This window comes from Phyllobates terribilis, unplaced genomic scaffold (genome assembly GCF_046119375.1).
Source record: "Phyllobates terribilis strain yellow unplaced genomic scaffold, ASM4611937v1 Scaffold_1__5_contigs__length_1240528914, whole genome shotgun sequence".
NCBI classification, from domain to species: Eukaryota; Metazoa; Chordata; class Amphibia; order Anura; family Dendrobatidae; genus Phyllobates; species Phyllobates terribilis.
In genome coordinates, this window is record NW_027362761.1 from 856,708,376 (window position 1) to 856,727,831 (window position 19,456).

The 19,456-nt window shown below is 46.7% G+C and overlaps 1 protein-coding gene across 1 annotated transcript in view; it reads right to left on the bottom strand.

The window, feature by feature from the left end:
- LOC141153682 (microsomal triglyceride transfer protein large subunit-like) overlaps positions 1-19,456 on the bottom strand; it is a 137,546-nt gene that overhangs the window by 55,018 nt on the left and 63,072 nt on the right. The window contains exons 4-6 of the mRNA XM_073638720.1: positions 5,624-5,731; positions 4,904-5,020; positions 1,106-1,245 (exon numbers count right to left, since the gene is read on the bottom strand). Coding sequence (XP_073494821.1) covers positions 1,106-1,245; positions 4,904-5,020; positions 5,624-5,731 — 365 coding nt within the window. The remainder of the gene's footprint in view (positions 1-1,105; positions 1,246-4,903; positions 5,021-5,623; positions 5,732-19,456) is intronic.

The window sequence follows — 19,456 nt, forward strand, 5'->3', positions numbered from 1 at the left end:
CAATGGATAAAGACAGAGATGCTCATTGGACCTGACCACCCCGTAGGTGACTATTATAAAATGCCTTTTTCTTGTCTTACAGGCCGGATTGGGGGCATATATACAGCATATTAGAATGCTGTATATCAGGGCTGAAAGGTTCTGGCCTTACTATATGGGGCAAACCTGGTGACAGGTTCCCTTTAAAAAATATAAAAGAAAAAAAATGTCAGTTGGCTATTGCTGCATTCTAAAAGGTGCCAAATTTGATGGCAGGAGACAAAGCCAACAGAGGAGCTTTGCTGGAGACAGTTTAGACCTGGTAGGGTATTAGCTTTTATTCTTGCTGTATGCCCTATTGCAAAAATGTTTTCTCTTGTGGGAGACAAAAACACCAGCAATGCTGGAAGGGTCCTTTATAGGGAACCTGTTAGAAATTTTAAATCCCCCTCCACAAAATCATTTATATGATTGTTTAGTGCTCTAAAGAATAAGCCAGTTGATCCCTTTATGACTGAGCCCAAAGTAGTAATCTAGCAATAAGAAATCTTGTTTTGAAGTTGGGTCTAGAAGTGCGCTGGGGCATGATGATGCACTTACAGCTTCTCAACATCATAATGCATTCCATATCTAGCAGCACTCTCTGCTGGCTGATCAGTGGTCGTGTACCAGAACAAATGACTTGTCAATCAGCCATGGTAGAGGGCTGCTAGGTGATGAATACAGTGTGAAGTTGAGAAACTAGAAGTGAATCGTCACAGCCTAGTGCACTTCCAGACACAACTTCAAAACATGATTTCTTGCAGCTTTGGGGTTCATAAAGAGATCAACCGATTTATCTTTTAAAGGACTACATACTCATTTTAATGGTTTGGGAGTGTAACATTTCTAACCGGTTCCCTTTAAAGAAATTATCGGAGGAATAAAGTCGCATTCCGAATTTTTTTGCAATAAACACAGTGACAAAACCCAACTGAACCTATTATAATTTAATGGGGTCTGTCGGTCACCGCTTGCGGCCCTTGTGTGATAGATCCACCATGCCTTGCAGTTTGAGTTTATGTTTGTGTTTAGTATGGTTTACTCTTTATTCTTGGTAACAAAGACTTAGACAGCAGAGACTTACCTACAAATAACTTTTGCTGCAATGTTTTCATATACATTGAGCATCAGAACATGATTTTCTTCTGCCAGCACAGACTTTATATTGTCATCTTCAATTTGGTAAATTGTACTAGATGTTTCCTTGTTGGAGATGCCCAGGACCTGTACAATAAACATGCTATTAGCTTTCAGACCACAACAAATGTATATGAATGTCGAATGCATGCAGTTAGGTCCAGAAATATTTGGACAGTGACCGAATCTTCATGATTTGGGCTCTGCATGCCACTATTATTTATTTAAAATTAAGCAAATGAGAAACGTAGACTTTCAGGTTTAATTAAAGGAGTTGAATAAAAATATCCTGTGAAACATTTAGGAATTGCAACCATTTTTCTGCAAAGCCTCATTATTTCAAGGGCTCAAAAGTAATTGGATAAATTAACTTTACCATAAACAAAATGTTAATTTGTAATACTTTGTAGAGAATCCTTTGCAGGCAATGATTACATGAAGCCTGGAAGCCATGGAGATCACCAAACGCTGGGTTTCCTCCTTTGTAATGATTTGCCAGGCTTTACTGCAGCTGAACTCAGTTGTTGCTTGTTTGTGGATCTTTTTGCCTTAAGTTTTGTCTTAAGCATGTGAAATGCATGATCGATGGGGTTGAGATCTGGTGATTGACTCGGCCATTGCAGAATATTCCACTTCTTTGCCTTAAAAAACTCCTAGGTTGCTTTTGCAGTATCATTTGGGTCATTGTCCATCTGTACTGTGAAGCAACATCCAATCAACCTTCCTGCATTTGGTTGAATCAGAGCAGAAAGCATAGCCCCGTACACTTCAGAATTCATCCGGCTGCTTCTGTCTTCAGTCACATCATCTATAAACACTAGTGACCCAGTGCCATTGGAAGCCATGCATGCCCATGCCATCACACTGCCTCCGTCATGTTTTACAGATGATGTTGTGTGCTTTGGACCAAGCCTTCTCCATACTTTCTTCTTCCCATCATTCTGGTACAGGTTGATCTTAGTTTCATCTGTCTGATGATTGCTTTTTCAGAACTGGGCTGGCTTCTTTAGATGTTTTTTGGCAAAGTCTAATCTGACCTTTCTATTTTTAAGGCTGATTAATGGTTTGCACTTTGTGGTGAACACTTTCTATTTGCTCTCATGAAGTCTTCTCTTTATAGTAGACTTAGATACTGAAACACCTACTTCCTGTAGAGTGTTCGTCTCTTGGGTGGATTTTGTGAAAGGGTTTTTCTTCACCATGGACAGGATTCTGCGATCATTTACGACTGTTGTCTTCCACGGATTTCCAGGCTTTTTTGATTTTCCAAGCTCACCAGTGTGTTCTTTTATTTTGCAGAATGTACCAAACTGTTAATTTGGCCTCTCCTAACATTTCCACTATTTTTCTGATTAACCCCTTACTTACCGGGGACGTATTAGTACGCATATTTGCGATCCCTCCGTTCAGTGAGGGCTGCTGCGCTGAGCCCTCACTGAACGGAGCACATGTCAGCTGATTCTTACAGCTGACATGTGCCCGCAACAGCCGCGGGTGGAATCGCGATCCACCCGCGGCTGTTAACCTGTTAAATGCTGCTGTCAATCTCCGACAGCAGCATTTAACGTGCGCTTCCGGGTAGCGCGTCATAAGCCCCGTCCACCGGCGACCCCGTCACGTGATCGCGGGTCGCCGATGGATGTGCATGACAACCCAGGGTCTGCAGCAGACACCTGTGGTTGTCATGATCTTGTCGCTATGAGCGCCACCTAGTGGTCGGCGCTCATAGCACAGGACCATTTCTGCTGCATGCAGGGGACCTGCTCGTCCCCTGTATGCAGCAGAGGCGATCGGATAGTTGCTGCTTCTAGTCTCCTATGGAGACTATAGAAGCATGCAAAAAGTAAAAAAAAAAAAGTTTTTAAAAATATAAAAAAAAAATAAAAAAATATAAAAGTTTAAATCACCCCCATTTCGCCCCATTCAAAATAAAATATATAAAAAAAAAACCCACATACACATATTTGGTATCGCCGCGTTCAGAATCACCCGATCTATCAATATAAAAAAAGAATTAATCCGATCGGTAAACGGCGTAACGAGAAAAAAATTCTAAACGCCAGAATTACGTTTTTTGGTCGCCGCAAAATTGCAATAAAATGCAATAATGGGCGATCAAAACATCGGATCTACCCCAAATGTTATCAATAAAAACGTCAGCCCGGCGCGCAAAAAATAAGCCATCAACCAGCCCCAGATCACGAAAAATGGAGACGCTACAGGTCTCGGAAAATGGCGCTATTTTTTTTTTTACCAAATTTTGGAATTTTTTTTCACCACTTAAATATAAAAGAACCTATACATGTTTGGTGTCTATGAACTCGTAATGACCTGTAGAATAAGAAGGGCAGGTCAGTTTTAGCATTCAGTGAACGTGGTAAAAAAAATAAATAAAAAACAACTGTGGTATTGCACTTTTTTTGCAATTTTACCGCACTTGGAATTTTTTTCCCGTTTTCCCGTACAGGATATGGTAAAACTAGTAATGGCGTTGAAAAGCACAACTCGTCCCGCAAAAAATAAGCCCTCACATGGCCATATTGACCAAAAAATAAAAACGCTATGGCTCTGGGAACAAGGGGAGCAAAAACGAAAATGCAAAAACGAAAAATGCTCCGGGGCTTAAGGGGTTAATTTCTTCCTTTTTCAGCCTAATGATGGTCTGTTTCACTTACCATATTGTCAGACTATAAGATGCATGGGACCATAAGACGCACCCCAAATTTAGAGGATGAAAATAGGAAAAAAAAATGTAATGTAAAAATGGGGGTCCGTCTTATAGTCAGAGATCTAAATCTGCCCATGCACCACTGTCATTTTCCTGAAGCCCACTGGCGGGAGGTTAATTTACGCAGCGGGGACTCTGCTCCTGTCTCGCAACGCCGACATTTTCCTGAAGCCCACCACCAGGAGTCCAATGGCTCCTGCCTTGCACAACCGAGAAACCCCCTCCTCCCAGCCCAAGGCCCACAGGATCACCCCACTCCTGCCCGTCAGCTTCCTGCAGCGGCAACCCTGCCTCCTGTGACCCTGCTCCACCGCCGCACCCCCGGTAAGCTACATTTCGACTATTAGACGCACCCCTAGTATCCTCAAAAATTTGGAGGATAAAGTGTGTCCTATATTTTGAAAAATATGGTATATTGAGGACTCCAATGACCGTATGTTTTTAAGTTCACAGCAACAGCTTTCAAATGCAAATGTCACACCTGGAATCAGCTCCAGACCTTTTACTTGCTTAATTGAAGATGGATCAACAAGGGAATAGCCCATGCAGCCAATTAAAGAGCTTTTGAGATAATTGTCCAATTACTTTGGGTCCCTTTAAAAAGAGGAAGCTACATATTAAATAGCTGTAATTCCTAAACCCTTACTCCATTCAGGATGTGAATGAATACCTTCAAATTAAAGCTGAGAATCTGCACGTTAAGCCCCTATTGATTGTATAACTGTATCTTGAATATGTTTTGGTAAACAGCTAAAATGCCAAAACTTGTGTCACTGTCCAAATGTTTCTGGACCTAACTGTATCCTGGATGGTTAGGGTTATATGGAAAATATCACAGTGAACCTGGACATCAAAATCTTGCTTGCCAAACTAGCACTTGTTATGCTAGACTGCACAATTTCTTATGGCGGGACTGTTATGTGGGTTTTTTGACCGATTTTGAAATTAGCTTTCACAAAAACCTGGTGACCCTATATTCATGTCGTACAGTAATACATTCACAATATGTTGATATACCTTGTTAGAGTTTGTAAAACCAGTTTTTGAAATCTTGCAGCTATCAAGATCCTTGATTTTGGTCATCTGGTTCTGTTTTCCTCTATAGGTAACTTTACAATTTCCAGAAACATCAACCTGAAAAAAAATCAGAGACATTCAGATGAATAAAAGAGTCCAAATAATTCTGGGTTCTCTATAGAGCTCTGTAAATCTTGGAGGTAGTACATCACCATAATACGGCCATGTGCTCGAGGCTTGAATGTTGATATTGGGGAGTAATGGTAAAGAAAGTATTGACAAGCCCCTTTTACTAATATCTTTCTCCAAGAAAATCTTATGATATCTTGTCATAAAAATGATTTAAATTCTTATTTTACAAGTGGCCATCATCTATCATGGGAAATATGAGAATTTTGATATGTCTCTAGATCTTATGGTTACATAATTCTTAAAAAATTCTCCTGCATCCTACTGCCATTCCTATGGTACATGTTGGGTATGTGTAATGGATAAGAAAGGATTTATGATTACACGGGTTTAATAGTTGATGAACAATCCTACACATTCCATTATTGTTTCCTACCCACCCACCACAAGAATATGATTCTACTCCTCCTCGGCACAGGAGGTGACCTATGCAGGAATCTTAAGTCCAAGGACTTTTATGGCCTGACTAGCTTCCTGCTGGACCACATGCTGCCACTTGTGTTAACTGCCCACATCTTGCAAGTCTATTACCTCAGTGACTGTACCAGGACTGAGCTGGATCTGGAACAAGCTTGCCAAGCCTCTCTTGATATTAACAAGGACTGTGGGTTCATTCTTGTGCAGATACAGTGTTTTTACCTAAGGAAACAAATTAAAGTTTAGTAACCTGACATTTCATTTCCTTGTATTTCGTCAATTTACTTGTTATTATTTGACATGAACAGTCAGTTAATATTTATTAATTTATAGCACCAACATACTTCATAGCGCTGCATTAAAAACTTTCATAAATCATATCAGCTCCTGTCCCAAGTGGGGCTCACAATCTATTTTCCCTGTCTCAGACACATACACACCCAATATGGCCATACCCATAGATGCCAGTTAACCTAAGTGTTGTTTGTAGTGTGCGGGAATACTAGCAGAAATTTATGTACCGTATATTCCGGCGTATAAGACGACCTGGTGTATAAGACGACCCCCCTACTTTCCTGTTAAAATATAGAGTTTAGGATATATTCACCGTATAAGACTACCCCTTTTCCAACGCATACCAAACACCGGTAAAAATTTAAAAAAAACAGATTTGAATTTAACATGGTCCTTTTTTAATTTAAATTCTTATGACATGCAGGTATTTAGCAGGAAAACTGTCACTCATAAACATAAGGCATACAACAACAACATTACTATCATCCATTTTCATCAGCGGCATACACCGGTACCCGACAATTTACAACAGAAAGAATAGAGCTTCACACATAGATTAGATAGATAGAAACATGTCAGTCACATATATATGAAGTACAGTGACATTGTTGCTTACTGTACTTGTCATTTAGTGTAAAGGATTTATTTAAAAAAATAATAGTGTTTTCATGCACCGTCTCTTTAAAAAAGCCGGCCGGCAATTCAGCATCTGTATCCGACAATTTAGAATAGAAGGAATAGAGAATCATACATAGATTAGATAGATAGAAACATGTCAGTCACATATATATGAAGTACAGTGACAGTGTTGATTACTGTACTTGTCATTTAGTGTTAAAATAAAGGATTTATTTTAAAAAAAATTGGCGTGGGGTTCCCCTTAATTTTAGTCTCTAGCGGAGGTTAAGCAGACGGCTGGGGCAGATGTTTGAAGCCTGGGAAGGGGGTAATACCCACGGAGCTTCCCAGGCTACTAATATCAGCCCCCAGCTGAATACCTAGCCTTTACTAGCTATTAAAATGGGGGACCCCCCCCAAAAAATGATGTGGAGTCCCCCCTATTTTAATAGCTAGCAAAGGCTAGGCAGACAGCTGGGGGCTGATATTAATAGCCCAGGAAGGGTGCCATGAATATTGGCCCCCTCCCAGGCTAGAAACACCAGCCGTCAGCCGCCCCAGAAATGGCGCATCCATAGGATGCGCCAATTCTGGCACTTAGCCTCGCTCTTCCACGCTGCCCTGGTGCGGTGGCAGGGGGTAATAGGGCTGGGGTTCATGTCAGCGCCAGCAGCCATGAAGCCCAGGTTAGTAATGATAGGCGTCTATAAGACACCCCCATTACTAACCTACAAAGTGTTAAAAAGAAAAAACACACACTACACCAAGAAAAAAATAATTTATTTGAAATAAACCACACCATTTTATTTAATTCTTAGTTTACTAAAAAAAAAATAGTTACCTGTCCACGTTCCTGCGCTGATCTCCCATGCACAGCTGTCACATCTGGAGATGGTGACAGCTGTGCATGGCTGCTGTAAGCTCACGCTGCCGGGAACACGTCCGCTCCCGGCAGCGGGAGCCACTGACTGAGGTCACCGGAGTGCATTCAGTCAGCGCAGCTCCGGAGACCTCCTTTACGGCACTGCTGTACCGTGGGAATTTCTCACGATACAGCAGGGCCGTAAAGCAGCTAACCGGAGCAGCGCTGCCTGAACTCCGGCGAACCCCTTATGCAATGACGGGGCTGCTTTACGGCCCCGTCATTCTAGCGGCGGCAGCGGTTCAGAGCGGTCACATTCTATGTGGCTGCTCTGAACTGGAGATCATCGTGGGACACTCGTGGACTACTACGGAGGGGTAAGGATAAGGTTGTGGTTTATTATTTTATATTTTATTACAGGAGATCGATGGCTTCGGGGAATTCGGTGTCTAGGTGAGTATAGGTGTAGTTTTTTATTTTTTACTTTATTTTAGGTGGCGATCGGCGGGGACAGGTAATGTATGAACTAATTTATTTTAGGTAACCACTGGCCACCAATGAAATGTATTTAAAATTTATTGGGGACACAGTAGGGCAATTTATATAGCAGGATCAGGCTGATGGGAACTACTGCTCCCATCGAGCTGATCCTGCTGGCAGGAATGGACGGGGGACAGACATAGGCCGATGGGAGTAGTAGTGTCACATCGGCCTATGTCTGCCTGCACGCACACACCCGCACAGACACCGCACACACCCGCAGACATCGCACAGACACCGCACACATCGCACAGACACCGCACACACCCCCAGACATCGCACAGACACCGCGCACACCCGCACACATCGCACAGACACATCGCACAGACACCGCGCACACCCGCACACACTCGCAGACATCTCACAGACACCGCACACACCCGCAGACATCGCACAGACACCCCACACACACTCGCAGACACACGCACAGACACCCGCACACACCAATCATGACGGGTCTGGGAGGTGAGGCTGACCTGTGAGACCGTGGGAAAGTTCATGTGAGTTCATGCAATGCAGTGAAGCATGAACTCACATGAACCCTCTGAGGGCACCGCGGCTACTTCAAATGAACAGCTGATCGGCATCACCTGATACCTCAGCTGTTCATTTGAAATAACCGGCGGGAAAGCGCAGCACAGAACGGGAAAGCCGGCGGTGAAGTCTTTTCACTGCCGGCTTCCCCGCCCGGGTCCTTCGCTTCCCGCTCCTTGGTGCTGCGCTCCCCGCCCGGTCCTAACTTACGATCGGGATGGGAGGTGGCGAGGGGAGCGGAGGCTGCGGGGTGGGAGGCTGCGGGGAAGCAGTATGGGGCTGTGTGATTGTTTAAAACTTCCCTGCTCCGGACACAGCGCAGCGCTTCTGTGACAAGTGAAAGCTGTCGGCACAGAAGCCCTGCGCTGTGTCCGGAGCTGGGAAGACACTGCGATGTGTCAGAAAAGTTCGCTAGGTTCTGTCTGTCTCCGCTGCTGGCAATACACTGCGCTGTGTCCCAGGCCTGAGAAGACACAGCGCAGCGATGTGTCAGTTTCAGCACAGAAGCGCTGACTGTCTGGACCTACCGCCGCCGTATTTTAACTCCCTCCACCTTATATTAACTCCCACATGGCAGGGATACGGCCACGGCAGCTTATTAACACCCCCAGAGTATCCCCGCATGTCAATTTCTGAAAGTTCAAAAACATTACCGGCGTATAAGACGACCCCAGACTAGATTTTTCAGTCTTCAAAAGTCGTCTTATACGCCGGAATATACGGTAAATAAATGCAGTGGGGAGTATTTCCTAGAATATACAGGGGTGAGGTGGGAGTAAGGCTGTGTGCACACGATGCGTTTTTAATGCGTTTCCGCAGCGTTTTTGCAGCTGCGGAAACGCATTAAAAACGCATGGTAGAAGGGCAGCAATGTTCCCCAATGATAATCCGCATGTGCTGTGCCCATGCTGCGGATTTTTCCGCAGCGTTTATGCTGCGCTCAAAAATCCGCAGCATGTCCATTAATTTTGCGGAAACGCGGCGTTTTCGCCGCCATTGACTTGCATTAGAACGCGCCAATACCGCAAGACTGCATTTGTACTTGCGTTATTGGCGCGTTCTAATGTGCGGATGGTACCCGGGTGTGGAGAAGATGAGACTCTCCTCCACAACCAGGTACCATAAAAAATCTGTAAAAAACAAGAATAAAATAAAAAATAAATGTATACTTACCTTCTGTTGGCCCACGCACCGCTCCTGCTTGGTTCCCGGCACTTTGCAGTGAGTTGAAGGACCTGCGCTGACGTCAGAGTCATGTGACGGGTCACGTGACGCTGACGTCGGCAGGTCTTTCAATTCACTGTTGCCGGCAAGGGATAACGGAGTGAGTGGGACACCGGGGGGCCATCGGAGGGTAAGTATATATTTATTTTTTTATTTTTACCACTCTCTCGGGTCACACTATATAAATCCATGCTGTTTGCATGGATTTATATAGTGTGACCTAGTTGTCACAAGCACTTTCCAAGTGATGCTAATCGCTTGGAAAGCGCTTGTCAGTCCGCATGCGGAAATGTCAGTGGGTACCGCTTCATTTCCGCATGTCCCTGGCAGGAAAACGCATGTACAATCCGCATGCGTTTTTTTCTGCCAGGGAGATGCAGAAACGCTCAGGAAAAAATCCTGAGCATTTCTGCATCGTGTGCACATAGCCTAACGGTTGCTTCTTGCAGAGACCACTAGCTGGTGTAGGGAGACTTGATAGCCAGGCATTGCTCCCTGAAAAATGTATGCAAGTTAGCTCTCCTCTTGGAGGAAGAAAGCCGTCTCTCTAATGCCACCTATTGAAGTCTGTGCCTAAACCTTTATAAAACTCTAAGTGGCATTATAGAGCTAACTTCCTTTCTCCTGGTGGAGAGCTAATTTACATATCTTTTCCCAGGGAGCATTGCTTTGTCTACAAGTCTCACTACACTAACTGACAATCTTGCCTTGGAGAAACCGCATCCTCTCAGAAATCTGCCAAAGACCTCTCACATAGCTAAGTACAGGGTGATTCACTCACTACTTTATCTGTAAAAATTGCTGTAACTTCTAAAAGAGACTGTGGACCGTGCTGAAATTTGTACTGCACATACTTTCGTTCATGAAAAGTGAGATTGTAATGAACCTCAGGGACGAGAAACATCCTCGCACTGTGTGGTCTCGCCAACTTGTTGCCCCACCGGTCGTCTCAACTACGGAGTAGACTTGCTTTACGCCTTTCTGCGCGTCGGTAGTTTGTGTGTGGTGCTTGCATTTCACTTCTGCCGAATTCCTTCTTCATTTGTTAACAATGTACAGATTCAGTTTGGAGGAACGTGTTTTTATTGTGAAAACTTATTGGAAAACTGACTGTTTAAAGAGGTGCCAAAGTGATTTTCTAAAGAAGTATGGAGGTCAAATTTTGCCGTCCAAACCGTGTATTCTGTTATTGGAGAATAAGCTGAAACATACAGAAACATTACTGGATAGGTATGATGGAGATCGCCTGATTTAACACCACTGGATTTTTTCCTTTGGGGTTATTTGAAAGGTCGAGAGTACAGTAACAATGCACAAACATTACAGGCACTCCGAGAGAATGTACAGTGAGAAATTCAGGCTATGACTCCAGACGTCCTGAGGAATAAATTTAACAATATGGAGTGGCACGTGCAGGCGTGCTTGAATGCGAACTGTGGACATTTTTCAACACCTGCTTTAAAATTTTTCATGAACCAAGGTATGTACAGTCCAAATTTCAGTATGACAGATAGTCTCTTTCAGAAGTTACAGCATTTTTTCCGGGTAAAGTAGCGAGTGAGTCACCCTGTAGTACCATGCTCTTCGTTTAGAAGGACCAAGAATCTCAAAATAGCTGTCTGTGGATGGACTTTTGCTCCTTTTTGAACACTCTGGTTTGATTGATATTCAATATTCAACATTGACCTAAAGGTAGCTACCTCCAGTAGTTGGCACTAGAGAGACCGTTTTCTTCCTCCTGGAGGAAAAGTCATTTGCATTGCCTAGAACAGGCATGCAAGGAGAACAGCAGACATGTAATGTGCCTGAAAAAGCTTCAGCTTGCTTTTCAGAGATGTCATACACCGCAGCTGCAGTTGCCTCCTGAACGGTAAAGTGAAAACCACACTTATTTAAACACAGTACTAAATAGGTTGTTCACTACTTGGACATCCCCTTCTTAAATGAAACAGTGCCCCTGTTCTATAAAATAAGAACAGCATAAAATCATCTCAGGCACCGACGTTGTTCCAGCAATGTCGACGCTGAGTCTACTGGAGCTCTCATGAATTGTTATGTCACATGAGCATTTCAGCACTGGCAGACACAGACAAAAAAGGGCACCAAGAACAATACACGGGCCCTTTGCAGCCCAAGAGCTCCTAGAAATGCAAAATTGCACCTGCTTTGGAGGTAGTTGTGGCCCCCTTACCTTTTGGGCCCCTGTGCAGCTGCACAGGTTGCAACAATGATATGTCCACCCCTGCATTGCAGCCTATCAGCAGCCATTGATTGGCTGCAGGGCTCACATAACACAACAATTTCACTCAAGCACCCTTAGACACCACTAGAATAGTGCTGGTCCAAGAGGTGAGTATATGCTGTTTTATTTTATATGGCTCACTCTTTAAAGAAGCACTCCCACCAAAATTTGTATCCTCTTAATATATTGCAATCATCATATTATATAGCACTGTGTACTTACAATTTCTCATTTTGCCCTTCTACCCAGTTAATTCTTCTCTTTTCCATTAGGTTTATGACAGCTTATGATTAAAAACTGATTAGCTAAATCCTTCTAAGCTCTATGTAGAAACAGGAGGTCAATTTTGTCTGCACAAGTCATGAGTAGTGTTGTGCATTCCGATACTGAAATATCGGGTATCGGCCGATATTCGTGGTATCGGAATTCCGATACTTTTGCAATATCGTTCACCGGAATCGGAAGTTCCCATAATGCAATTGTAGCACCCCGAGGGCTCGGCTGCTACAGGGGTATTGCACCTCAAACCAGAGGTGTGATATTCCACTCCCGGGTAAGGATGGATTGTGGACCAGGACTCGGTAGGCTGCATGCACCACACACACCCCATTTCCGAGGGACAGCTCAACGGTGCTCCCACTAGACAGAAGTGCAGGCACGACAGCATCTGTCCCTGGCTGGAGTGGGGAGGGGGAGGAAAACCCAGTGATGTAGGAGCAGATAGGGGTGGGTCTCTGGGCAAAGGTAGGAGCCCATTGGTTGTTAGTCACCTGGGCTCACACATAGAGGGAGGTATATAAGGTGGGCACCATCTTAGGACAGGAGTTAGTTCAGTCCGGGGAGTTTGTTCAGAGAGGAGTTCAGCCAGAGAGGGCTGACAGGGAGCTGTGGCTCAGTCTGGGCCCAGCTCCACGAGGCAGGCCTGGAGTGGAGGCCAGAAACAGCAGAGGGAACAGAAACAGAAGAGAAAGGAAACAAGGAACAGTACATTAAGAGAGGCCCAGAGACACGAGAGAAGAAGGAACCCCATAGGCCCAGAAGATTGTGGGTGACGGGTTGGCAGAACAGCGTACCGGATCCCAAATTGGTGGAGGCGACTAATCCTCAGCCAAAGACTGGCGGTCGTGACTATATCTCGGTGCGACCCCTCACTACACCTACCAGGAAGGCACACCACATAGGGTCAGGGACGCAGAGATCAGCGTAAAAAGAGAAGGCCCGAGGCAGCCGTACAAACGTAGAGTCACTGGTGGGGCACGGCCAGAGAAGGGAAGAGAAGGGAGCCCTGTGCCACGCTCTGGAATTGCCTGGGAGTTGGTCGAGCCCCTTGCCTGGTGGACGCAGCACGGCTTGGGCAGTCACCGCCGGTACCGAGGTGACTAGGACCAGTAAAGAACTGTGAGTAAAGCATTGGAAACTGCAACCACACGTCTCTGTACTTCTTCGCCGCACCAGCACTACCAGTGCTGGGACACTCGAGGACCATCACTCCCATCATCCACACTAACTGCCCTGAGGCTATACTTCTCCCGTGGGGAGTCATCCCATTCTTAGCTGCACACATAACACCGGCCTCAGCGGTCTGCCTTGCAGCGGCGGCCCCCACTGACCGCAATCCACGGGTGGCGTAGTCGGACTATTATCTCACTAATAAGACTGCCACTGAATTGACCACCCTGGGCACGGACCGGGTCAGCGCCACGGAGACTACAACCCCCAGCGATCCGGCTCCGGGTATTCCCTGCACAACACAGGCCCAGGGGGCTCGTCAACTTTGGCGTAGTCGGCAGGATCGTTACCAACCCGCCACAAGAGGGTATTGCACGCCTGAAAAGAGACTGTTTTATTGTGTTAAAGATGGCGCCCGCCCCAGAAGAACAAGCACCATAATGTGCGCTCCAAAAGACAACAGGAGGCCACCTCCCATCGTGGGCCAGGTCCCAGAATGGCGCCAAAGAAGGAGCCCGCCCCCACCGGCCATGAATGCGGCTGTGGAAATGTCCATCAGCGTGGGAGGGCTGCCCCTGAAACTAACTGTCACCAAGTTGCCCCAGGACCACCCCCAATGGGGGCGGGAAGTGAAGAAAACTGTGGGGCAGGGCGCGGTCTGGATCAGTCTAGACAGACCGCACTGGGAAATGGAGGAAGCGCCCAGCAGTACCAACACCTTGGTCCGGAGCCTGCTGCAGGCCGCACCGCCATACAGCCTGGTGGAGATCCTGGCGTATTCCCTGCACAACACAAGCCCAGGGGGCGCGTCAACTTGAGCCAGTTTCATTTTATTCAGCCAATTAGGATCCTAAGAAGTGTGGGCACATCCTGTTAGGCATGTAGGCATCTTAACTAATGGCATGGCTGTGATTGGCTGCTGAAATGATGTCATGATGCACTATAAAAGCCGCCGCCGCCATTTTGAGCTCACTCTGCTGTAAATTCAGTTAGGGATAGGACGCTGTTGTTCTGAGGGACAGTTTTAGCTACCTATTTGGTCTATTCTGCTTTACCCAAGCTACTTTATAAATCGCTGTGCCTTGCAGCGCTAGTGCACAGTTCTCTGTGCTGTTCACCGCTTTCTGCAAGGTCTGTGTGTGTGAGTGCAGCTCACCTTGTAGTGTGTGCTTCAACCACGTCTGGTTGTAGTGCACTCAGTGTGTGTCACTGCCTCATACATTGTCCTTTTTTGCCAATTCATAATTTTTCCTGATATCTCCTATTAGTGTGGTGGTTCCATCCGTATTCAGTTAAATTGGTTCCAAACACACTATATAGGAGTAGATAGAGAAATTTTTTTGTCTTGCAGCGCTAGTGCACAGTGCTCTGCATCTGCACTGTTCACCGCTGTCTGCAAGGTCTGTGTGTGTGAGTGCAGCTCACCCTGCAGTGTGTACTTCAGCCACGTCTGGTTGTAGTGCACTCAGTGTGTGTCACTGCCTCATACATTGTCCTTTTTTGCCAATTCATAATTTTTCCTGATATCTCCTATTAGTGTGGTGGTTCCATCCGTATTCAGCTACATTGGTTCCAAACACACTATATAGGAGTAGTTAGAGGAGCCTTTCTGCAGCATTGGGCCCTGCAGCCCCAGCCAGATTAGTATTAGCCTATTTTTTGTAGCCTCATCTATTGCATTGTAGGTTACCTTCCTACATTGTAGTAGCTACAAAAAGTTTGTGATACTATCGGTATTACATCTTTGGGCACATCCAGTGTCTTTTTGTGACAAAAAAAACTAAATAAAGTTCAACAAACACTCTACTTTACAGTTGTGTAGGCCACATTAGCTCATAGTAAAGTCTAGTCCACACTTTATAAAATTAGTGTTTCTTATACCTGTTAGCAGCTGTTCAGGAATAAGCACACTAAGCCCTTAGTACTTTTCTGCCTATCTTTATCAGTCTACCAAGATGAAGAAGGCAGGGAGTAAGGCATGTGGTCGTGGTCGTGGAGTTTCTGCAGGGAGAGGACGTGAGGATTCTGGGCCTGCAGGGAGAGGACGTGGGGATTCTGTGCCTGCTGCGGGCACCAGTGACTCAGCATCCCCCAGTTTTACCAGGGAACAGTCCTTTATGCGCAGCTTTGTAGGAGCTAGCCGTACCCCACTGCTGCGGGAGGACCAAATTGAAGCCATTGTCGGAAGGATGGCAGCTAACGCATCGACTTCAATTAGTTCCAGATCCTCTCAGGTCCTGAGCACTGAAGAGCACCCATCTGTCTCTTCACCACCTGCCAAATTGCCCAGGCAGTCAGAGAGCCCTGGACAGGAGCCATCTCTACTTCTGTTCTCTGAATCTCTTGGCTTGGAAAGAGGGGGCCAGCCAAGCAGAATTCGAGAATTTGAAGAAGAGGTAGTATGCAGTGATGCGCAACCGTTTTGTCTCTCAGAATCTGAAGAGGCAGGTGGGCCAGTGCCTATGGTCAGCAGCACACCTCATTACGCATCTGATGATGAGACTCAGGTGCCACTTTCTGGTGCGTACTGTGCTGTCGAGACTACCCAGGAGAAGCAGTTGTTTGAAGAGGGTGGTGTAGATGATGAGGTCCTTGACCCATCATGGCGTGAGGGACAGGAAGGTGGTGGGAGCAGCTCTGAGGAAGAGATTCCCCAAACAGCCCAAAAAGGAGGGAGAGGGAGGGGGCAGACTTGGTTGCCTGTAGCCTCCATTTCGGCACCCATTAGGAGCATGGCTCTTCCAAAATCCAAAGCGGGCGCTCCCAAGACTTGCAGTGCCTGGTCCTTTTTTGACACAGTTGCAGATGACATTTGCTTTGTCAAACGCAAGCTGTGTAATTAGAAGGTGAAAAGAGGGAAAAGTGTCAGCAACCTCAATACCACAAATATGTGGAAACATGTGCAGACCAAGCACGTGGTGGAGTTACAAAAACACACTGAAGACCTAGGCCAACCTACAGCGCCACCTACCACCTCTTCAGCTCGTGTTGTAGCCTCTTCCTCCAGCTCACACACAGCTGATTCGGCTTCCTCACAGGATCGCCATGGAAGAATCTCTGGCACTGTTGTACAGAGACACAGTGTAATTCCACCCACAGCACCACTTTCCCAGTCATCCTCACACTCCCAGGCCAGTCTACAGCCATCGTTAGCACAGGCATAGGAGAAAAGGCGCCCATACTCGGCAAACCACCCCCGAGCACAGGCTCTGAATGCTGGCATTGCTAAACTACTGGCCCTTGAAATGCTATCATTCAGGCTGGTGGAGACTGACACCTTCCGTAACTTTATGGCATTGGCAGTCCCACAATACAACGTGCCCAGCCGCTTTTATTTCAGCAGGCAAGCCGTCCCTGCCCTGCAACATCATGTGGAGGGAAAAATTAAACATGCGCTACAAAACGCCGTCAGTAGCAAGGTCCACCTGACCACCGATGCGTGGACCAGTAAGCATGGACAGGGACGATACCTTTCCCTCACTGCCCATTGGGTAAATGTTGTGGAGCCGGGTACAGATATTGAGAGTGGCGCTGTACGTGTTCTGCCAACTCCAAGGATTGCAGGAATCCAGTCTGTACACATTGACTCCTCCTCATACTCCAGTTCCTCTGAATCAGCGCTGCAGGAGCCGTCACGGTCTACCTCCACATCGACCCGTGAACGGTTACCTGTTATGATGACCGATATGAGCACAGCCGTGGCCAAACGTCAACAGGCCGTATTAAAATTAATTTCTTTGGGGAATCGAAGCCACACAGCGCAGGAGCTCTGGAATGCCATCAAGCAGCAGAGCGACGTGTGGTTTGTGCCAGCGAATCTCCAGCCAGGCATGGTAGTGTGTGACAATGGCCGAAATCTGGTGGCAGCTCTGGGCCTAGGCAACCTCACTGACATCCCATGTCTGGCACATGTGCTCAACTTGGTCGTGCAGAGTTTTTTGAGGGACTATCCGGATCTTGATGCAGTGCTTCACAAGGTCCGCATAGAGTGCGCTCACTTGTGGCGTTCCAGCAACGCAAGATCACTCATTGCAGCTCTGCAGCGCCGATTACGTCTTCCGGAACATCGCATCATATGTGACCTACCCACCAGGTGGAATTCAACGTTATGTTGGAGAGGTTGTGTGAGCAGCAGGCAGCAGTAATGGAGTACCAGCTGCAGCAGGCGCAAACAAGTCACAGTGCGCGCCGTTCACACTTCACCACCACTGAGTGGGCCTCTATGAAGGACATTTGCCACGTTTTGCGTGCCTTTGATTATTCCACGCGGATGGCGAGTGCAGATGATGCACTAGTCAGCATGACTATCCCCCTTATCTGCCTGCTTGAAAAAACACTGCAAGCACTAAGGGACGAGGTTTTGGAAGAGGTGGAGGATGAGAAGTCACAAATGCCATCTGCTTCTCTACAGTCTGCGCCACGTGGTTCCTCACAAAGGCCTAGGCAGGGGACACTTTGTGAGGAGGAGTCAATGGATGAGGAAGACATCTGTCCAGAGGAGGGAGGTACACAATGCTCTAGTAGTCAGAATCTAGAGCGAGGGTGGGGTGATGCAGAGCAGGCAGAAATCACGCCTCAAGCAGGGGACAGCGTTTCTTGGCCAGTTGGCAGTCTGCAGCACATGGTTGATTTCATGCTTCCGTGCCTGAGAAACGACCGCCGCATCGCCCACATTCTCAACACGGCTGATTATTGGGTCTCCACCCTCCTAGATCCTCGCTACCGGGACAACTTACAAAGCCTCATAACACCGTTGAACCGGGAGCTTAAAATGCGGGAGTACCAAGACGCACTGGTGCATTCCATCATGTTCTCCATTCCAACCGAGAGCAGTGCTGCTAGTGCTTTACAAAGCAGCTCAGTGCGTCGAGGCAGTGGAGGAAGCTCTGCACAAAGAGGGAGCAGAAGCAGCGCCTCAGCACAAGGCAAGACCAGTATGGCCGAAATGTGGCAAAGTTTTGTGTCCCCGCCGCCACAAATGTCTACACCATCACAGACGGCTCCAGTCAGCAGGAGGCAACGTTTCCGTCAGATGGTGACAGACTACATGTCTTGCCCTCTTAGTGTACTCCCAGACGGCTCTTCTCCCTTCAAGTTTTGGGTCTGTAAGCTGGATACATGGCCAGAGCTTAGTCAGTATGCATTGGAGGTGCTAGCTTGCCCTGCTGCTAGTGTATTATCGGAACGCGTCTTTAGTGCCGCAGGTGGTGTACTAACAGACCGTCGCATGCGACTATCCTCCGATAACGTTGACCGGCTTACTTTTCTCAAAATGAACAAGGCCTGGATCTCTCATGAATTTGCCAGTCCTCTTCCAGAATAAATAATTGGTTGGCAACAGTATCCAGGTCTCCTGTTGTGTTCATGTTTCTACCACCTGAACTGTAATCCCTGAGCTCCAACACCGCCAGTTGGCGCTCGGAAGTGCCGTCTGCACAGTCAACACTTGCTGCCGTGTTATTGGGGTTCAGTAACGTCAGCTGTTCCCCTGCTGTGCGGACGGCAATTTCTCCTGCTCTGTCCACATTCTCACTACTACAGATTTTAAAGTTGCTCCAATTACACCTCTGGCTCCTCTGTTTTCAGTATTATCCCTGAGCTCCAACACCGCCAGTTGGCGCTCGGAAGTGCCGTCTGCACAGTCAACACTTGCTGCCGTGTTATTGGGGTTCAGTAACGTCAGCTGTTCCCCTGCTGTGTGTCCGGCAAATTCTCCTGCTTTGTCCACATCCGCTGTACTACTGATTTAAAACTTGCTCCAATTACACCTCTGGCTCCTCTGTTTTTAGTATTTACCCTGGGCTCCAATACCGCTAGTTGCTGCTCAGAAGTGCCGTCTGCACAGTCAACACTTGCTGCCGTGTTATTGGGGTTCAGTAATGTCAGCTGTTCCCCTGCTGTGTGTCCAGCAAATTCTCCTGCTTTGTCCACATCCACTGTACTACTGATTTAAAACTTGCTCCAATTACACCTCTGGCTCCTCTGTTTTTAGTATTTACCCTGGGCTCCAATACCGCTAGTTGCTGCTCAGAAGTGCCGTCTGCACAGTCAACGCTTGCTCCAGTGTTATTGGGGTTTAGTAACGTCAGCTGATCCCCAGCTGTGTGTCCGGCAAATTCTCCTGCTCTGTCCGCATTCACACTACTACATTATTTTAAAGTTGCTCCAATTACGCCTCTGGCTC